A 22,010-nucleotide genomic window follows, 5' to 3' on the forward strand; every position below is an offset into this window, starting at 1 on the left:
TGAAGTTTGACATCAGTCAGAACTTTTGAAAGAATTCTAGAAGGTGAGACCTGGGGGTACCCAATCCTGAGGCATCCTTCCCGAGAAAAGAATATGATATCACCATTTATGAAGCGACTGGGGCTAATTCACCAGCCTGCATTTCTCCGGTATGACCAGGGTCACGCAGGGTAACGGGCTTAGAGAAGACAAGTCAGAGCTGCCTTGTGGGCTCTGAACAAGTCCGTGCCTGGGCTTATGCGCTGGGCACCAGCACACGCTTTCACGCTACATGTTGGTGCAGGCCGCTGCTGCTAAATGATATGCCTCTGGGTATACCTCCACCTTCAAGGGTGTTCATGTCTCTGGCACCCTCCTTTCCGGCTGCAGTGTGTCGCCTATCATAAGCCACCTGTCTGCTAAAGCTCTGGGGGTCACCACACCCCCTGCCTCATACTTCTCTGCCCTGGCCTAAGGGCATGTGGCTCGTGTTCATCTCTGGGTGGTGATTCTAAACAAGCACGGCGGAGTGAGTGGCACATCAGGCCTCCACTTGGCTCTCACCCCGGCATAATCTCGGGACACCAGTGCAGGAAGAAATGCCTCCCATTACCACACTTCTGTGGTTACTTTTCATAAAACCTTCTATAAATGATGATTCCTCAGCATCATTTTTATTCACTATTTTTCAAATGGGATGACCACATATTAATCATTTAAACCAGGACACTTCCAAGAGGGAGATCTATTAACAACTACACAGGGACAACAAACGTAGGCTGCGACCACCCTGGGTAACCCAAGACACACGGTCACCCTGCTTAGGAAGTAGATGAGCTGCACGAAGACGACACATGAAGCAGAGGCCCAGCCGACGCCAGGTGACACAAAACGTGAACAAAAAAGAACTCTTACTGTAGTAAGCCCTGAGCTCTTGAGTTGTTTGGTATCACAGCATAACCTAGCACAAACTGATGAATACAACCCCTTATAGCTGTGACCCATATCGCTGGGTGGCTGGGAGGATTAAATCAGCTAATATATAAAAAGCACTCAGATCAGTGCCTGGCACATAGTGAGTAGTCCCCAGATGTTAGCTATTATTATTAATTATAATAATAACATAGGAGAATGAAGGAACAGTCTAAAAACACAGTGAAGTCAAATTTCAAGCAAAGCATGTAATTACTCAGGAATGGCAGGAAAGCCCATCATCTCTCGCTCCCCCTGCACAGCTGTTTGCCCCTTTGGAGGCCATGAGGCCCTGCCTCCGTCTCTCGGTCTGAGAGCCCACTCCTACCTGTATGTATCTCTACTACTCAGACTCCAGAGAGCATTGTTACAACTGCTTTCTTGTGAATTCCTCTACTCCCTTGACCTTTGGTTGCCTCCATCTCACTCAGATGACAAACCTTACCCCTGAATCAATACAACAATCCATCATTTTTGCTCGTGGGCCCAAGTTACTGAACAAAATCCTCCAGGATTTCTTGAAATTCTTACATGGGCTCTTTCTCAACTCTTTCTCCCATTTCCCACAAGAGATATTTCCAAATTTTACCATTCTCCTCAAGCTCTGTAACCTACCACCGTCCTCTTCACTCAGAAAGCAACTAGAGGCCCTGCATGTGCCCTGTCTGAAATGTGGTTGCTGATTGACTTGCAGGTCTCCCTCACTAAACTGTGATCTCGACTAGTTAGGGACTGATTCACTGTGCAACTCCAGCCCCTAGTACATTATCTAATAATTCTCAGTAAATGTTTCATGAATGAATGAATGGACAATGATAGAGTCTCTTAAGTAGCAGCCCCCTGCATGCCTAGGAGGAAGAATCACAAGCAGCATTAAATGTTTATATGTATATATAGGCACATGTAGTGGTGAAGCATCTTTAAACAGAGATCACTGTGTGTGTGTGTGTGTGTGTGTATGAAAGAATGATACAGGTTATGGAAGATTATTCATTTTCCTTTATCTTACTTTCCCCTTTGCTTTTCCATTGTGATTCTTTGTGCTCAGATAACTTTATCCCGCTCATTCAACAGCTGTACCTCCTGCACCCCATAACATTTCTCAATTTTCTTACTCAGTATTCAGGACAATATTCTCATGACAGGTATTCTGAATAGGTTAAGAATTCTAAAGACCACAAGAGAATTGCCACTTCCTTACATTACCAATTTCCAATCAGTCTTCTTTGCTCAAGGTTCAATTATCTCAACTCCTTTAGCTACTCCATAAATGGCAGGTAATATGCAAGATCAAAAAATTTAAATTTTTACGCTAAGTTACTATCATCTCAAATGAGATTTATAATTGGCACTCATAAGAAATTAATTATTAATATCCGCTTCAATGACTTTCCTTCCACATTCTGATTGCTGAAGTGTTCGCTGTTTTAAAAAGAAGCTGTCATCACATTACTACTCATTTTCGATTTATGGTCATTCTGCCCCAACCCAAGATCTTTACATGCAAAACTTTGGGTCATTCTAATCATTCTTCATTTTGTAAGCTTAATTAATTTGAAAGTAACCTGGATTTAATTGTAGACAATTAGTAACAATCCATGGATAATGTTAAATATTTTAAGAATAGTTTTAAAATAATTAGCAGTTTGTCATTCCATAGGGCTAGACATACTAAATAAATTTGTGTTTTACACTGTTATGATCACCTTTAAAAAACAAAATATCTTGAAATAGTTGTCACAAGGCATTAATTAGCAATATGTAGGAATTATAAAATAAAATGTGAAATTAACAAGGACAAGCAATTCTTAAAATGATCTTTCAGTTAGAAATGAAGTCTGTAGAGTGTTTAATTTTCATCTACCACCATCATTGTTATATAGTCCTTGTAATGAATTGAATTCGATTCTGGATCAATTGCAGCAGACAACATTTCTTCCATTTCCTCCTGAGAAAAACGCTCACCTGGGAAGAACAAGAAGAGAAACTCATCATTTACAATCCTCTGATTTTTTTTTTCTCTTTCCACTAGCCCACTTAACTGCCGTGGAGCCCCACCATCCCCCATTGTGTCTCTAGTTACTCTCCCTGGGGCCATAAAGCCAGCACATCGTGACAGTCCAGAGGTTCAAAGAGCATGCTGTGGGACCCCTGGCAAATTCTGGAGTTATTTTACCTTGCAGGTATCGTATCTCAAGCAACCTATAGAATCAATCGTTTCAGCCAAAACAGCAGGAGGACACGAAAACATCATAAATAAGGTTGTTTATTTACTTAAATTAAAACCACTAAAATCGCCAAAGGATTAACCTGAAGTCATAGTTTTACAGGGAGTCTAATCATTATATTTAGTAAGGGTATGAAGAAAGGATTAACTGGTTGCTATGCAGAGATGCTGAAGAAGAGATAACAGAGGTTTAAGCTATGACAATGTCTATGAATATTCTCTAACCAGGGTAGGTCAATTTAGTGATCCAGCTGCACTCAGTGACAGATGCATTCATCAGCCAGTTCAAAACAGTCCTCTTTGCTATAGTTCGGCCCAGTGCTGCTGTCAAATGAAACCACAAGCTGGATAGAAAATCTGTGGGCTTTAGCTGGATTCGGGTAATAGCTGAAGGCCATCTTGGATATTGGTTTCACCAAGATGAAAAGCAAATTCAGGAAGAACACTGGAAACACTGTCATCTATTTAAGATAGAACTTTGTGCTGATATTAAACAAAAATACAGAAACATCCAAATCGCCAGCTCACCCCTAAAGAGTCTTAATCCAAGCAGGTAAATTTCTGAGTTTGTCACCTGCCACTACAAACAACGCTTTCTAAGGTGGAATTCAGTTAATAATGCAGAAATTATTCAAGTGGGGATTTTTATGACAATGATGATAGTATTACCAAACAATGGGAATGTGCTTGAGTTCTTCTGAAATCATGTTTACGTCCTAAGGAAAGAAAGAATGCCTAAAATGCCTAAAAAGACAATTTCTCTTTTTTTTAATTTTGTTTATTCATTTACTTAATTTTTTAGCTGCATTGGGTCTTCGCTGCTGCACACGGGTTTTCTCTAGTTGCTGAGAGCGGGGGCTACTCTTTGTGGCGGCGCGTGGGCTTCTCATTGCGGTGGCTTCTCTTGTTGAAGAGCACGGGCTCTAGGCGCCCAGGCTTCAGCAGTTGTGGCTCATAGGCTCAGTAGTTGTGGCTCGCGGGCTCTAGAGTGCAGGCTCAGTAGTTGTGGCACACAGGCTTAGTTGCTCCACGGCATGTGGGATCTTCCTGGACCAGGGCTCAAACCCGTGTCCCCTGCATTGGCAGGTGGATTCTTAACCACCGTGCCACCAGGGAAGCCCCAAAAGACAATTTCTGAATCTTTCTTATAAGCTGATTGTTAAATACTAAATCCACTGGCAATGAACTTTGCTGGGCATGTAAGTCCTTATGAGAATACTGACAATAAACATTTATCGAGAACTACCGTGTGCCAGGCACTGATATTAGTGCTTCACAGATATTAACTAAGTTAATCTCCCAACCACCTCATGAGAGCTAAGAACTATTATCCCCACTTACAGCTGAGGACACCAGCACACAAAGAAAACAGGCAGGCAGCCCCAGCCAGTGGGTGGTGGAACTGGATCTGCATGCCAGCAGTCCAACTCAACGTCCAGGAACCACACTAGACTGCTTGGAACAAGGTTTTGCTCACAGTGAAATACGGAAGGTGGGCTTCCCTGGTGGCGCAGTGGTTAAGAGTCCGCCTGCCGATGCAGGGGACACGGGTTCGTGCCCCGGTCCAGGAAGATCCCACATGCTGCGGAGCAGCTGGGCCCGTGAGCCACGGCTGCTGGGCCTGCACGTCCGGAGCCTGTGCTCCGCAATGGGAGAGGCCACAACAGTGAGAGGCCCGCGTACCGCAAAAAAAAAAAAAAAAAAAATACGGAAGGTGGTCACTGCTTCCGCAGGCAAGGAAAGAGATACGTAGTATTTGATTAAAGATGGGAGGAAAATAGCTTAAGGATTAAAAGCACAAGCTTGGGAGCCAGACTGCCTGGGTTCAAATGCTCTACTGTCTCATTAGCTTTAAGATCCCAGGCAAGTCACTTAACCTCTCTGTGTCTCAGTTTTCCTGTCTGTAAAACGCAGATGATAATACTACTACCTATCTCATAGGCTTGTTATGAGAATTAAGTGTTATTATTTGAATAGCACTTAGAACATTGCCTGGCACATAGGCAGCAATATGTGTTTGTTCAAAAAGTGTTTTTCAAGATCTTCCCTGCTGCTAAACGCTGTCTGACACAACACACATACCTGGACACATGTGGACTTCTATCTTGCAGGAACTTGATTCTATGTGATTTATTATGTCCACCATACAATATCCTGGGCATTTAGAATGCATATTCTCAAAGTGATTAATATTCTGTGGACACTGTGAAAAGTTGCACTGTCTCTGTATCCACTGCAGCCTGTTTCTGATTGCTCTATTTCAGTCAGGAGCATTACCGTAATACCCGTCGTCCAGGCCAAAGCCTTGTTACTTTTGACTCAGCTCCCATCTTTGTCCCCGGCACTCTGTCACTCATCATGACCTGTGGAGCCTTCTGTAGACAGTCCTATTGTATCAATCCCTTCTTTCCATTCCCATTGCCACTGCCAGATACAGCCCTTCAAAATGCTGAACTAGCCTCCTAACTGGTCTCCCCAGTCTCTCCTCTTTCTCGCTCATCTCACAAACCTACCAACACCAGATTAACCTTCCCACAATCTCTCTTGCATTGTGTGATTCACCTGCTCAGAACCCTACAATGCTTCTCCATTGCCCGTAGGATGAATTCTCCTGAGCCCCGGCCTCTGCAATCTAATCCCAGTCAATCGGCCTAGATTCATTTCCTACCGTTTGCCAACAAGACCCTCTGGGCCCTGTCTTCTCACAGGCTCCCGAAATATCGTGCTCATTCCCACCTCCCAGTTTTTGTTCATACTTTCTATCAATCTATGTCTCCCCATCATCAGCCCCTTCACCCATTCTACATTCATCTCCTCACTCATTCGTTAATTCAACCAATATTTGCTGAGACTTACTATGCGTGGGAGGTGCTACAATGCGGAAGATTTTACCCCTGCTCTCGATACCCCCCCCCCACCAGGTAATTCTACCATCTCAACAAACCTATTTTCTCTTTAAGTCTTCCCAGACCAAGCTTTCCAGGCTGGTCCAGCCCACATTGATCTTCTGATACTCACATTTTTCTACTGTCTTATAGTTTGAATTGTTTTATACGTTGGTTTTATTTCCTCCAATAAGACTATAATTTCCTTGAGAAAGGGAGCCGATTTTAGTATCATTACCTCTCGCTGTGCTTAGTATCCCTCACCTACACAGTGGGCATGTCATACTAATGACATTGAACTGTTTTGGCTGTTTTGACGAAATCCATATTGCCTAATATAACCTAGGATTTATTTCCCTTAAAGTAATTCCTAGGTTGGTGCTTTGAAACATAACACTTCCATCAAAGTTAGCCCCTAAGATAATTTTAACAAGGTCATGAGTTTTTGGATGGCAGTTACGACGATCATGCCACTCTTACTCTCACCCCCTGTATTCTCATCTAATGGTGGATCAGGTCAAAAATGGTCCAATCAGTGGCACGTGGAGATGCAGTCTTAATCTTCCCGACTCAAAATTCCCTGCACTTCTGATTGTCTCAAGTGATTAGCAACTCTGAATCATTCAGGACTCATCTATGAATTAGTGAACTGAACAGAGACGGAGCTCTAACTTTATATAGGAAGAGGGGAAGTGACCAATATGAGAATGGCTTCAAAAGAATGTCCATTAGGCTACTGACATTCAGGGAAAACAAATTTACACATCAGCTTAAGCAGAGAGAATTCCTAAAGGAAATATGTTGGCATATATAGGTGTGCATATATATGTATGTATATGTGTGTGTGCCTGCATGTGTGTACAGTTCAAGTGCAAAGCAAATATATATGGTACCATTAGCATTAAAAACTGAAAAATTTTATGTGAATTCATATTTATTTGAGGCTGTATTATCCCTAACTTCACCAACTGAAAAGTTTTTATAAAAGGAATTTTTATAGACTCCAACTCAAATCTTCAATCTAGTAACAAGCATTGATTTATAGTGACTGATAGTTCATGTTTTCCTGGTGGCATACCCTTTATTCTGGAAATACTCTAAGTGAATGGAATGACTTCAATTTATAGAAGTATCATTATACTTTACAAAATCCTATAAGGCAATAATCCATCTCCCCTTAACTTACTCTTTGTTCTCTTAACCCCTACAAAACGGAAACCACACCAAAACCAAAATAATAAGAAGAGTAAATAACTCCTTTTAACTGGAATGACTGATTTTAAAGTATCCCCTAGAATTTTTGCCTAATTGTTTTTAAATTATTAATCACTTAAATAAGTTAGTTATAAGGTAAGTAATAAATCACTCTCACCTACTTCAGTCATATACTTGATCAATTCTTCCTTAGAAAGAAACCCACGTTTAGCTGGATCTAACACCTAGGGGAAAAGAAAAGATAGATATTATATTTTTTGTTTGGTGAATAAATTCTGCATGATGAATTTTTCATGTAAATATAAATATATATAAAATCTGGAATTTACACACCTCAAAAGCTCGATGAAGGATATCTTCTGGAATTGGTCTATATCTAATTATGCAATAAAAGGAGTAAATGTCACAGTATTTAGCTCAGTCTCTACATAACAAATGATCACATTAAAAAAAAAAGCTGCTAACATACTAGGATATTTAATAATACTTCCCTCACTGAAATATTTTTGGGTATCTAGATAATAAAGTTGAAAGTACTCCACAGCCACAAGGAATACTTAGTTAAAAATCACTGGCATGTTTGATGTTATCTATTAGCTTTTTCATTATTGTGGAAAATAATCCGAACAAAACTTGTTCCCATTATTATCTCCTCCCAGGTAGATGAAATTACATGCACTAAGACCCTGTGGGATGCATTGGAGGCCAGGAGGCTGGAGCATAGGGAGAAAGGAGGAGAATGTTTTCAGATGATGCTGGAGAGAGAAACAGGGACCAGAACGTGCAGGGCGTTACCATCCATGAAAGTGACTTTGGTTATTTTTGTTTATTTGGGAACAAAATTTCTACAGTAAACCAACCATGGTAAGCTAATGCCACACTTTCTCTAGAAAAATAATTAGAGTTAATTCTTATTTATCATTGATAATTCAAAACAGAAGATAATAAGAATGTTGTTGATTTATGCTTTTTGCAGCTTATTTGCCCTTTAATTACACTTTGCTTATTAGATTAATACTGAAGTGGTTGATACTTTGGAGCACATACCAACCAGCAGTTCAGAAGTATAGAGAAAAATTAGAAGGAAGCTATCCTATGATAAATATCGATTGAGTATAACATATAAAGTGAAAAAACCAAGTGTTTTGAAATTAATGCAAGTCCAACCATTACCTTACCTTAACAATTGCACTTATTTTCTTACCTTCTTTCCAGTAGTACTTCAGTCATCACTGGAAGAAATTTTTCAAATCGAATGTATCCAGTGGGTTCTTCTTCCTCCACCTAAACATTCAATGAAAAATAGCCACTTAGGGCTTCCCTGGTGGCGCAGTGGTTGAGAGTCCGCCTGCCAATGCAGGGGACGCGGGTTTGTGCCCCGGTCCAGGAAGATCCCACATGTCGCGGAGCGGCTGGGCCCGTGAGCCATGGCCGCTGAGTCTGCGCGTCCGGAGCCTGTGCTCCGCAACGGGAGAGGCCACAGTAGTGAGAGGCCTGCATACCACAAAAAAAAAAACCCAAAAAACCAAAAGCCACTTATTCATTCAACAAATGTATTGAACAACTACTTTTTTCCAAGCACTGTGTCAAGTGCTGGGGATTTGATAGTGAGCATACTTGAGCATGGTCTCCACTGACAGAATTTATATGCTGGTAGCAGAGATATATATCCATCAACAAACAACAAAGCTGAGTGTCTAATTATAAGTTTATGTTAAGTACAATGAAGTAAAGGAGCATAGAATAAAGAAAACTTTTCTGGGCCAAATAATCAGGAAAGGCATTCATGAAGAAATCACACTTGAGGTGATTTATAAAGGAGGGTAGAAGACAATCAGACAAAGACAGCAGGGAAGACAGTCCCAGGTAGATGAAATTACAAGACCCTGTGGGATGCACTGGAGGCCAGGAAGCTTGAGCACAGGGAGAAAGGAGGAGAATGTTTTCAGATGAGGCTGGAGAGAGAAACAGGGACCAGAACGTGCAGTGTGTTATCATCCTTGAAAGTGACTTTGGTTATTATCCTAAGACACTGCTACCCTAAATCACTGAAGGTCTCATAGATGTGTGTCTGAAAGCTCACACTGTTTGTAGGTGAGCCAGCTTCTGCTGTAGTCTAAGCAGATACGACAAGGGCTTGGGTTAGAGTGGTGGCCATGGAGAGAGAAGTGGGTGCTTTCAAGAAATATTTAAGAAGTAAAACCAATAAAACCTGGCACAGCATCTATTATGTGCAAGGATGAGAAAAAAAGAGGAGTCAAGGACAACTCCCAGTATTCTGACTTGCACAAATGGGATGGAGTAATGTTCTTCCCTGAGATAAGGAACACTGGGTAAGAGACCAGGTTAGGGGACCAATCTCAGTGTCAAGGACTAAAATATCTATCGAATCCTTGTAATACTTATTAAATAACCAGATGGCCTGTGGAACATTGTTATATCACCACTAATTAAGAGAAGACAATACCTAAGAAAGAATTTTTGGTACCCAGCACCATCAGATGAGAATGAGGAAGACTCATGCCCACAAGGTTCAACTTCGATGGTGTGGCTACCAATACGCTATTGATTTTAACTTTCATGTCACGCTATTTATGAGGGGATGTAAATTTTCCACTCCCTTTCAAATATTCTATTAAAAGGCTCACACATCCCAGTTCAACAGTGGAGATTTTTAAAGATTTATTCTTTGAGCAAAAGATAAGAAATCTATAGGTGCTGCTAAGCGGAACACACTGTCATCAAATGACAACTATTTTTGAATGTTTATACTAGATTCTTACCTAATATGAGTGAAGCCCTTGGACTCCACTATCGGCAAAAAATGTCATCCATCTAATGACAGAATGACGTGTTTCAGAACTTCTGAGCCCACCAATACATGAACAATTATTTTCAGCTGCCTCTAGATCCAAGGCAAGCTTTTTGCAAATTAAGGTTCATATGGCTCCAATGTGCTTGAGTAGCACTCTGTAACTCCCAACCCCGCAAGCCTCTTAAAAATAAAAGGTCAATCTCATGAGACTGCCTCTGGAGGGATAATTTTTAAATTAAAATGTTGAGTTTCTATTCTAATTAATCCAGAAATCTGTTCCAGAAGCTAGAGCAATGGTTTGTTTCCCTTTCCTTACCCCCAACAAACCACTGCAGAGCAAACAGTCTTGACCTTGAAAGATCAAAGTTCTTCTTTAATTTTGAGCATCTTCATTAATCTACAAACTGTTTTTAGTTTTGCTAAAGGGAGTTCAACTCTATAGCACTCTCTCCATCACATGAGAATTCACAAACACATACTATGTCCCTCATAATGCTTCCCCCCCCCATCGCCACACTCCTGCACAACTTGCACAAGCCCTTGGTGCTCTGAACATGGGTGAAAATGTTGCAGGTCATTCTGGCTTGATAGATCTGTGTAGACCCAAAACTCCACAAAAATAATAAGTTAAAGCAAATCTCCAATAAATCAGGATCGCAGAAGAGGCATACATTTTTTTTTTTTTTTTTTTTCAAAGAGGGATAATGAACAAACAGGGACCTTGGGGTTAAAAAAAGGAAGAAGAAAAACTGTGTAAGTCCATCTTCAACTTGGGCAGATTGTGAAAATCTTTCTATGACTCAACACTGTCCTCTAGAGGCCACAACTAATCTGTTCTTTTGTACTAAAAGACGTACAAGCAATGGCATAAAAACAATACAATTATATGATATTTCTAAATACAGCATTAATGTACTGTATAATATATACTATATACTACTTTCTAGTATAAAAAGTTTTATATTCTTTAAATAAATTTACTTTTGAATAGTTTTAGATTTACAGAAAACTTGAAAAGATAGTAGAGAGTTCCCATATACCCCACCCCACCCCGCCCCAGTTTCCTCTATTGTTTACCCTTTCCTTACCATGGGACAACTACACTTGGTTCATTGTCACAACTAATGAACCAATACTGACACATTGTTATTTATGCTTTATTTGGATTCCACTGGTTTTCTAAAAGGCATTTTAGGAAATTCCCTGGCGGTCCAGTGGTTAGGACTCTGTGCTCTCACTGCCGAGGGCCTGGGTCCAATTCCTGGTCAGGGAACTAAGATCTTACAAGCTGTGCAGCATGGCCAAAAAGTAAAAATAAATAAGTTAAGTTTAAAAAAATAAATAAAAAATAAAAGGCATTTTAAAAAAACCTGGTACGTTCCTCTACCATAAAAGAGAAACAAGAAGAGTAGGGTAGAACACCACTCCTGGCAATCTGGAAATGAGTGGGTAGAGGGAGGATAAGAGGTGTTTCTATTATTTCTGGTGTTTCTATTATTTCTGGACAAACTAGTTAACTTTATGAGGCCATGAGTAAGACAGGACAAAAACACTACTTTCTAGAAATGTTATGCAATGATGGCTCAATGATTATTTAAATCCACATATTAAAATGTCTTTAAGATTTAATAGAAATATATCAGATATTGAACCATTCTTTATAGTATACTGTATATATATATAGATAGATAGATAGGTAGAGTTATGGGTTGAGTTGTATCTTCCCAAAATTCATATGTTGGAGTCCTAACCCCTAGTACCTCGGAATGTGACTTATTTGGAGAGAGGGTACTCCCTGAGGCAATCAAGTTAAAATGAGGTCATTACAGTGGGCCCTAATCAAATATGACTGACATCATTATAAAAAGGAGAAATTTGGACACAGAGACATGCACACAGGGAGAACATCATGTGAACATGAAGACAAGCCATCTACAAGCCAAGGAGAAAGGCCTGGAACAGATCCTTCTCTCATAGCCAACGGAAGGAACCAACCCTGCCAACAACTTAATTCTGTACTTCTAACCTCCAGAACTGTGAGACAATAAACTTCTGTTGTTTAAGCCACTGTTTGTGGTACTTTGTTACAGCAGCTCTAGCAAACTTTATACACACACACACAAACACACACACACACGCACATTGTTGTGAACCTTACATGAGATGACATAAAGGTTCTTTGTGAGCCTTGAATTATTATTATCATTATTTTTTTTTTGATGTTGGGGGTAGGAGTTTATTAATTTATTTGTTTTTGCTGTGTTGGGTCTTTGTTTCTGTGCGAGGGCTTTCTCTAGTTGGGGCAAGCGGGGGACACTCTTCATCGCAGTGCACAGGCCTCTCACTATCGCAGCCTCTCTTATTGCGGAGCACAGGCTCCAGACGTGCAGGCTCAGTAGTTGTGGCTCACGGGCCTAGTTGCTCCGCGGCATGTGGGATCCTCCCAGACCAGGGCTCGAACCCGTGTCCCCTGCATTAGCAGGCAGATTCTCAACCACTGTGCCACCAGGGAAGCCCGATTATCATTATTTTAATCAATAGTGTACACACTTCTGATTCTATATCATGCAATGATACCTCCTCCTAAAAGAATCAATCTCTGGTGCTAAAATTTTAGACACATCCTCCATGACCCACCACATGGACCTAACTTTTTACAGAAGTTTGATCTTGCCTCCTATCTGTAAAATGTCACATGGAATGTGACGTGAATGTATTAAACTGCTAGGCTAATATCTTGTCCCTTGAGCCCTGGATCCCTGCCTAGAGGACAGGGTATGTGGATTAGCAGCAGTGATGTCTCCATCTTTGCTGTTCCCCTACATGCTTCTTGGACTGATAGGAGAGGGAGAATAATGGACAGCCACCAAACACCTCCCTCCTCTTCAAAAGACAAAAACAAACAAAACAAATATATCTTGCTACTACAAACATGAATGAGGCAAAGTAAGTTATAATCTAGTCTGTTTCATCTAAGAGAAAGGCTTATGAGCTTGAAAGGAGGTAATAATTAGAAAGTAACCTCAGTAGCATTTATGAATGCAAAGGAAATAAAACCTCTTTGCAGGAAGATACTCAGCTTAGCCTTCAAGTACCATCCTGTGAATTCATCTTAATAGCCTGCCAGCAGGTGTCCGCCCTGATACACCTGGCTTCTCCTCCTCCAAAGAACTATGGTGATAGAGGCGACCTGAAGACACTGCTTCCTTGCCACACAAAGGGGCCACCTGCACAAGGCTAGCACAGTGCCTTCAGACAGTCCATAGTCTCTTTGCATCCTTGTGGCCAATACAGAGAAGTCTCAATAAATATGTAAATACTGTGGGATTTTTTTTTAAAAAGCAACATTTATCTAAGTCTCAAAGCATGAGGCAAATACTGTTTCTCACTCTACTGTGGTAAAAGTCAATTTTCTTAATCTGTTTTGCTTCTGAGGAAATTCGGGCACAGGGAAGTGAAGTGCCTATCTTGGTCCTCAAAGTCGGTCAGGTGTTCTGATGGGATCATAGCCCAGGGTTCTTTCTTCCATTCCCACAGTGAAATCATCAGGCCATCTCTTTTCTCATTAAAGCATTATTTATTTTAATGCTGAACTCACTGATAGGTATAATAAAACACAGTGAAAATTTATTTCTCCCCAGTGACATACAATCAGTCAATAAACTGAACTATTTCATGCTTCAAGAAAGCAAGATAATACTAGTAGTTAAGATGGTTTATAAAGCACCTACATTTCATCTAGCTCCAGGTCACCAAATACGATACACATATGATTTTTTAAAACTACTTATAGTAAAAAATATAAAAACAAGGAGATAAGGAGATACTTCAAGTTCGACTTGAATACCACATATACAAATTTGGACACAAATCATGTTTCAAAACCAAAACACAAATACAATTTAGAAAATATTTCTCTACTTTGGATAGAATAAAATAATAACAAAAATTCATTGGCACTTGCCAATTATATTATCTTTACAAATAAAAAATCTTAAAGCTACCTACTTTAGAAAAATTATTTTCTCCAAACATTCCAGAGGCTGTTGTGTAAAAATTGGGATATGTATTTCTTTTGGGTTATAAGTCTCTTTCTTAGTACTGGAAGTATCAAAAAAGACTGAATCATCTTTTGGCTGGACTATCAGAGTCTAAGAATCAACAGGTGGCTAAACCATGTAATCAATAAGGTCCCTTCCAACTGTAATTTTCTATAATTTGAAGTGATGGGGGGAGTTCAGTGGCTGTCAAGCCATTAATTTCCCCATTTTATCCTCAGGTCAGGGTTGGGGTGGGGAGGGTAAGAGGCTCCAGCTACACTAACTGTTTCACACCCTTCAGTTTCATTTTCTCTCCATGGAGGCATTGAGTGTCCCTCCCTACTCCTAGTAGAGTCCTCTCCTATTTGACGGAGGCAGTAAGTATTGAAGCAATTACCACTAAGTTAATCCCCTACCCATTTATATCAAAAGCAATTGTTTAAAATATTGTTGCAATAAGACTGGAGGAAAAGCTCTAACCTGGGTTGAGATTTGGTTAGCACAATAAATATGCAAATACTGTATAAACTTTATTAGGTCCACAGATATATTTAAAATCACATTTATAACAACATGTTAATTCAAAAATATCACTGTTTTTATATTTTATGAAGCAATTTTACTCAAACTCTCTATGTATCTTCAACAACATACCTTCTGGGTTTTTTAAATATTTATTTATTTAATTTATTTATTTATTTGACTGCGCTAGGTCTTCGTTGTGGCATGTGGGATCTTCGTTGCGGCACGCGGGATCTTTAGATGCAGTACGCGAACACTTAGTTGTGGCATGTGGGATCTAGTTCCTTAACCAGGGATCGAACCCGGGCCCCCTGCATTGGGAACATGGAGTCTTAGCCACTGGACCACAGGGAAGTCCCTAGACTTTCTGTTTCTAAGAGTTTGACTACTTTAGATACCTCATGTCAGTGGAATCATTAAGTATTTGTCTTTTTTGTGACTAGCATTTTCACATATCATAATATCTCCAAGTTTCATTCATATTATTGTATATGACAGGATTTCCTTCTTAAAATGTTACTTTTTAAAAATTAGATAATAGTATGGAAGAATCATCTTGATGTAATATTGAGTAAAAAAGGTAAAATATTCTAGTTGTGTTTGAGTGATGGATACAAGAGAGACTCCCCTATGTTTTTCTTGCCCAATTTTAATCAGCATGTATTTTTTTAAATAATGAAATTTTTGTAATAACATGGAAAATCGTTGTGATATATTAGGGAAAAAAGCAAGGTTCAAAACTATATATACCGAACTGTACTATAAGATTACTGTCATGTTAAAACCATGTACAGGAAAATAATATGGGAGGAAGCGCACTGAAATACTAACAAGGATTGTATTAAGGTGATGGATTGGGGGTGTGGCCAAGATGGCAGAGTAGGAAGACCCTAAGCTCACACCTTCCCACAGGCACACCAAAATTACAACTACTTACAAAGCAGCTCCCTATGAGAATTATTTGAAGACTATCAGGAAAGACTTTTCACAACTAAAGATATAAGAAGTAACCATAACAAGACAGGTAGGAGGGCTGGAGACACTGTATTGCCAGAACCCATACCCCTAGGTAGGTAGCCCACAAATAGGAGGATACTCACAATTGCAGAGGTTCCCCCCAAGGAGCAAAAGGTTCAAGCCCCATGTTGGGCTCCCTAGCTCAGCGGTCCTGCACCAGAAGATGAGCCCCCAGAATGTCTGACTTTGTGTATAAGAAAGCTGGAGGGCTGTAGGAAACAGAGACTCCACTCTTAAAGGGCACACATAAAATCTCACACACTCCGAACCCTAGCACAGAGGCAGTAGTTTGAAAGAAGCCTGGGTCAGACCCACTTGCTAATCTTGGAGAGCCTCCCAAGGAGGCAGGAAGCAGCTGGACCTCCAAGGGATGAAGACACTGGCAGCAGCCATTTCTGGGAGCTTCTTCTACCACAATGACACCAGCACTGGCAAGTGCCATGTGGAATCCTCCCTCTAGCATATTCGTGCTGGGGGCTTATCCACCCACCAGTGAGCTGGCAGCAGCCCCTCCCTAACGCCCCTCCCCAGGCCATACAGACAGCCTCGATGGACCAAGCCCTGCCCTCCAGTGGGCCGGCAGTGCTTGCCTCCCCTCACCAGGCTGCTCAGCCAACCACATGGGAAGCCTAATCCACGCTCCAGCAGGACCACAGCCACTGCAGGAGGCAGGGCCTTGCAGCCAACTGGGCTGGGGACCAGCCCCGCTTACTAGCATGCCCACAGTAGTCAGCCCTGCCACAACAGAAGGGCACACACAGCCACAGAGGGGGCATATAGCTCTGGTGACCAGAGGGGAGTGTGCTGCTGAGCCCCATGGGACTCTCCTACATAAGGCCACTACTCCAAGATTGGGAAACAAAACTGGCCTACCTAATACATAGAAATAAACAAAGAGAATTAAGCAAAATGAAGAGACTATAATAAGAGACAAAGAAGGACATTATATAATGATAAAAGGATCAACCCAACAAGAAGATATAACAACTGTAAATATATATTCACCAAATACAGGAGCACCTAAATACATAAAGCAAATATTAACAGACATAAAAAGAGAAATCAACAGTAATACAATAGTAGGGGACATTAACACTCCACTTTCATCAATGGACAGATCATCTAGACAGAAAATCAATAAGGAAATACAGACCTTAAATAACACATAAGACCAAATGGACTTAATTGATATTTATAGAGCTTTCCACCCAAAAGCAGCAGAATACATTCTTTTCAAGGGCACATGGAACATTCTCCAGGATAGAGCACATGCTAGGCCACAAAACAAGCCTTGGTAAATTTACAAAACTTGAAATCATATCAAGCATCTTTTCCAACCACAATGCTATGAGGCTAGAAATCAATTACAAGAAAAAATCTGCAAAAAAACACAAACATATGGAGGCTAAACAATATGCTACTAATCAACCAGTGGATCACTGAAGAAATCAAAGAGGAATTAAAAAATACCTAGAGACAAATGAAAGTGAAAACATGATGATCCAAAACCTATGGGCTCAGCAAAAGCAGTTCTAAGAGGTAAGTTTATACTGATACAAGGTTACCTTAGGAAACAAGAAAAATCTCAAATAAGCAACCTAACCTTACACCTAAATCAACTAGAGAAAGAAGAACAAACAAAACCCCAAGTTAGTAGAAGGAAAGAAATCATAAAGACCAGAGCAGAAATAAATGAAATAGACTTAAAAAAAAAATCAATGAAACTAAAAGCTGGTTCTTTGAAAAGATAAACAAAATTGATAAACCTTTAGCCAGACTCATCAAGAAAAAACGAGAGGGCCTCCCTGGTGGCGCAGTGGTTGAGAGTCTGCCTGCCGATGCAGGGGACACGGGTTCGTGCCCCAGTCCGGGAAGATCCCCATGCCGTGGAGTGGCTGGGCCCGTGAGCCATGGCTGCTGGGCCTGTGCGTCTGGAGCTTGTGCTCCGCAACGGGAGAGGCCACAACAGTGAGAGGCCCGCGTACTCCAGAAAACCCCAAAAAACCAAAAACAAAAAAAACAACAAAAAAGAGAGGGCCCAAATAAATAAAATCAGAAATGAAAGAGAAGTTACAACTGCACACAGAAATACAAATGATCACGAGAGATTACAGTTTTATACCAATAAAATAAACAATCTAGAAAAAATGGATAAATTCCTAGAAACATACAATCTCCCAAGACTGAATCAGGAAGAAATAGAAAATATGAACAGACCAATTACCAGTAATGAAATCGAATCAGTAATTTAAAAACTCCCAACAAACAAAAGTCCAGGATCAGAAGGTTCATGGGTGAATTCTACAAAACATTTGAAGAGGAGTTAACATTTATCCTTCTCAAACTATTCCAAAAAAATTGAATAGAAAGGAACATTCCATGAGGACAGAATCACCCTAATACCATAACCAGACAAAGACACCACAAAAAGAGAAAATCACAGGCCAGTATCACTAATGAACATAGACACAAAAATCCTCAACAAAATGTCAGCAAACCAAATTAACAATACATTAAAAGGATCATACACCATGATCAAGTGGGATTTATCCCAGGGATGCAAGGATGGTTCAATATTTGCAAATCAATCAATTTTCAATTTGATACACCACATTAAAAAACTGAAGAATAAAAATCATATCATCATCTCAATAGATGCAGAAAAAGCTTTTGACAAAATTCAACATCCATTTATGATACAAACTTTCAATAAAATGAGTATAGAGGGAATATACCTCAACATAAGAAAGCCCATATATGACAAACCCACAGCTAACATCATACTCAATGGTAAAAAGCTGAAAGTATTTCTTCTAAGATCAGGAACAAGACAAGAATGCCTACCCTTGCCACTTTCATTCAACATAATATTGGAAGTCCTAGCCACAGCAATCAGACCAGTGTACACAATATCACACTGTGCACAATACTACACAATATGTGTACACATAAAATACTGTCTTGATTACTGCAGCTTCATGTAAATCTTGCAATGAGGTAGTGTAAGTCCAACTTTGCCCTTTCTTGTCAAAATTATTTCAGTTGTTCTAGGTCTTTCACTTTTCCATTCAAATTTTAGAGTCAGCTTGTAAATTTCTTCAAAAAAGCTTGCTGTGATTTGGCTGAAAATGTACTGAATCTATAGATCAATCTGAGAAGAACTGCCGTCTTAAAAATATTGAGCTTTCTAATTCACAAACAGGTATATCTATGCATTTATTTAGATCTTAATTTCCCTCTATAATGTTTGCTGTTTTCAGTGTATATGTCTCGCCTTTGTTAAATTTCATTATTTCACTTTTTATGCTACTGTAAATGGAACTGCTTGCTTAACTTCATTTTTCTAATTGTTAATTTCTAGTTTATAGAAATATAATTAATTTTGTATGTTGACTTTGTAGCCTGTGACCTGGCTAAATTCATATATTAGTTCTAATGGCTTTTAGTAAATTTCTTAGGATCTTCTAGATGAACAATCATGTTGTTTGAAATAAAGACAGTTTTACTTCTTATTTTCCAAACTGTGTATTTTTTATTGTTTCTTGCCTTGTTGCACTGGCTAAGACTTCAAGTACTATGATGAATAGGAGTGATGAACATAGACATTCCTGATTTTAGGTTAAAGCATTGAGCTTTCACCACTGAGTAAGATGTTAGCCTTAGGTTTTTTTGTAGATGCCCTCAGCCAGGTTGAGAAGCTTCCTTTTATTCTTAGTTTGCTGGATATTTTTATCTTCAATGGGTGTTGAATTTTTTCAGTGTTTTTTCTGTATTTATTGAAATGATCATATGGTTTATCTACTTCGTCCTGTTAATGTAGTAAATTACATTGATTGATGTTAAGCCAACCTTAAATTTCTGGGATAAACGCCACCTGCTCAAGATGTATTACCCTTTTTAACATATTGTTGAAATTGATTTGGTAAAATTTTATTAAGGACTTTTTGCATCTATGTTAATAAGGTCTATAGTTTTCTTTTCTTGTAATATGATTGTCTGGTTTTGGTATCAGAGTAATACTAGCCTCAGAAAATGAGTTGGAAAAGTGTTCTTTCATATAATATTTTCAGAAGGGTTTTTGTATAGAATTGGTACTACTTCTATAAATGTTTGAGAGAATTCACCAGTGAAGTCATCTGAATCTCTAGCTTTCTTTGTGGGAAATTTTTAATTATAAATTTAATTTTGGTAATTGATATGAGACAATTCAAATTCTCCAGTTTTTCTTGGGTCAGTTTTGGTAATTTTTATCTGTCAGGGAATCGGTCCAGTTATCTAAGTTGCCAGATTTATTGCCATAAAGTTTTTCATAATGTTTCCTTATTATCCTCTTAAAATGTTTGAAAGATAATGATAACCCCTCCTTTATCTTTTTTTTTTTTTACACAGAAGTTACTCTTTAATTTTTGCTTCAAGAAGCAGGGATCAGTGACTACAGATCTCATACTATTAAGAATTCGTAGAAGGGAAACTTCATAATTAAATTGAAAGGTTATTTTTAAATTTTTATTCAAGTATAGTTGATTTACAATGTTGTGTTAGTTTCAGGTATATAGAAAATGATAGATATATACATACTCTTTTTCAGATTCTTCTCCATTACAGGTTATTACAAGATATTGAGTATAGCTCCCTGTGCTTTCCTTTAATCTTGACATTGGTAATTTGTATCTTAATGTCCTTAGCTATAAGTTTATCAGTTGTATTTGAAAAGACCAGTATTTTGCTTTCTGTGATTTTCTCTGTTCATCTTGTATTTCACTGATTTCTGCTCTTTATAATTTTCTTCCTTCTATTTATATTGGGTTTACGTTGCTCTTCTTTTTCTGGTTTCTTAAGATGCGAATTTAGATAATTACTTTTAGATCTTTTTGTCTTTTCTAATATAAACACTTAAAGTGCTAAACTGTCCCCTAAGTGCTGCTTTACCTGCATGACACAAAGTTTGACACACTGTATCTTCATTATTGTTCAGGGAAAAATATTTTCTAATTCCCCTTATGATTTCTTCTTCGATTCATGAGTTATTTAGAAGTATGCTGCTTAGGGACTTCCCTGGTGGTCCAGTGGTTAAGACTTCACCTACCAATGCCGGGGATGCAGGTTCGATTCCTGGTCGGGGAGCTAGGACCCCAAATGCCTCAGGGCCAAAGGACCAAAACATAAAACAGAAGCAATACTGTAGCACAGTATTGCTTTAAAAGTGGTCCACATTAAAAAATCTTAAAAAAAAAAAAAAGTATGTTGCTTAATTCCAAGTATTTGAGGATTTCCTAGTGATATTATTCTCAGTTGATCTCTATTTAATTCTTTTTTTTTGGTATCAGAAAACATATCCTGTATGATTTTAAGTTTTAAAATTCTGTTGTGACTTGTTTTATGGCCCAGTACTTAATCTATCTTAATGAACATCGCATGTACACTTGGAAAGAACATGTATTTTGTGGTTGTTGGGGGTAGTGTTCTATAAATATCAATTAGGTCAGAATGGTTGATGGTGTTGTTTGTATCTTCTATATCTTTGCTGATATTTTATGTAGGTGTTCTATCAATTACTTAGAGAGGGTTACTGAAATCTTCATCTGTGATTGTGGAATTGTCTGTTTCTCCCTCTAATCTGTCCATTTCTGCTTTTTAAAAATACATTTATGATTTTTAAAACTTCCTGATGAATTGACCTTTTTTTAAATCACTGTGCAATGTAATAATCTCACCAACATTGGTATTATTTTCCCAACATCCTTTAGTTCTCCTTTATAATTACTTTAAATTCTCCATAATACCACTTAGGTTTGAACTTTAAAGGATGCAGACCTCTAAATATCCTTTCCACTTGTACTAAAATGCCATTATCTCCTCCCAGCTCTTGCACACTGAAGATCCTAGACAGCTCTAAATTAATATTAAAGGAAGAATTGTTTAGTGAACTGTATGTATGTTGGCAAAATTTTTATTAACCTTTCTTACAGTTGCTGGGTTTTGTGATATTCCACACAGGCAGAGATTATTTGGGGCAAGTGGCTAACTACAGAATATTAAGTGGAGGGATCAATGCTGAGTGATTTTTTAAATGATCTATTTCAAGAGATACATCAGATTTCAAGTTGATCTCCAGGAAGTGGAGGGCTGAAAGTTAGTATGCATCGACACTAAAATTCAAGTAAATGACAACTAGAGAACCACACACAGATTTCAATTTTTTATAGAAGAATTTAAAACATAGTCATTATTTCATTTCAGAGTAAATGAGGCAGAAACATTTCAGTTCTGAAACTATGACAAAGCATTTAGCAATATGACATTTACCCCTAGATGTTTACTATTATGAAGCTTTGATT

General features: G+C 39.0%; 1 protein-coding gene across 2 annotated transcripts in view; it reads right to left on the reverse strand.

Annotated features, from left to right (window-relative positions):
• Window positions 1-1,224: 1,224 nt before the first annotated feature.
• The window catches only part of DRC8 (dynein regulatory complex subunit 8), a 128,417-nt gene continuing 107,631 nt past the window's right edge, over window positions 1,225-22,010 (reverse strand). The window contains exons 4-7 of one of the 2 annotated variants that reach the window (XM_082833482.1): window positions 8,483-8,562; window positions 7,612-7,654; window positions 7,440-7,502; window positions 1,225-2,916 (exon numbers count right to left, since the gene is read on the reverse strand). In XM_082833482.1, coding sequence (XP_082689608.1) covers window positions 2,827-2,916; window positions 7,440-7,502; window positions 7,612-7,654; window positions 8,483-8,562 — 276 coding nt within the window. In that variant the 3' untranslated portion in view covers window positions 1,225-2,826. Of the gene's footprint in view, window positions 2,917-7,435; window positions 7,503-7,611; window positions 7,655-8,482; window positions 8,563-22,010 lie in introns of both variants that reach the window. The other variant, XM_082833481.1, reaches the window with a different exon arrangement.

This window comes from Leucopleurus acutus (assembly GCF_964270905.1).
Source record: "Leucopleurus acutus genome assembly, chromosome: 2".
Lineage (NCBI taxonomy): Eukaryota > Metazoa > Chordata > Mammalia > Artiodactyla > Delphinidae > Leucopleurus > Leucopleurus acutus.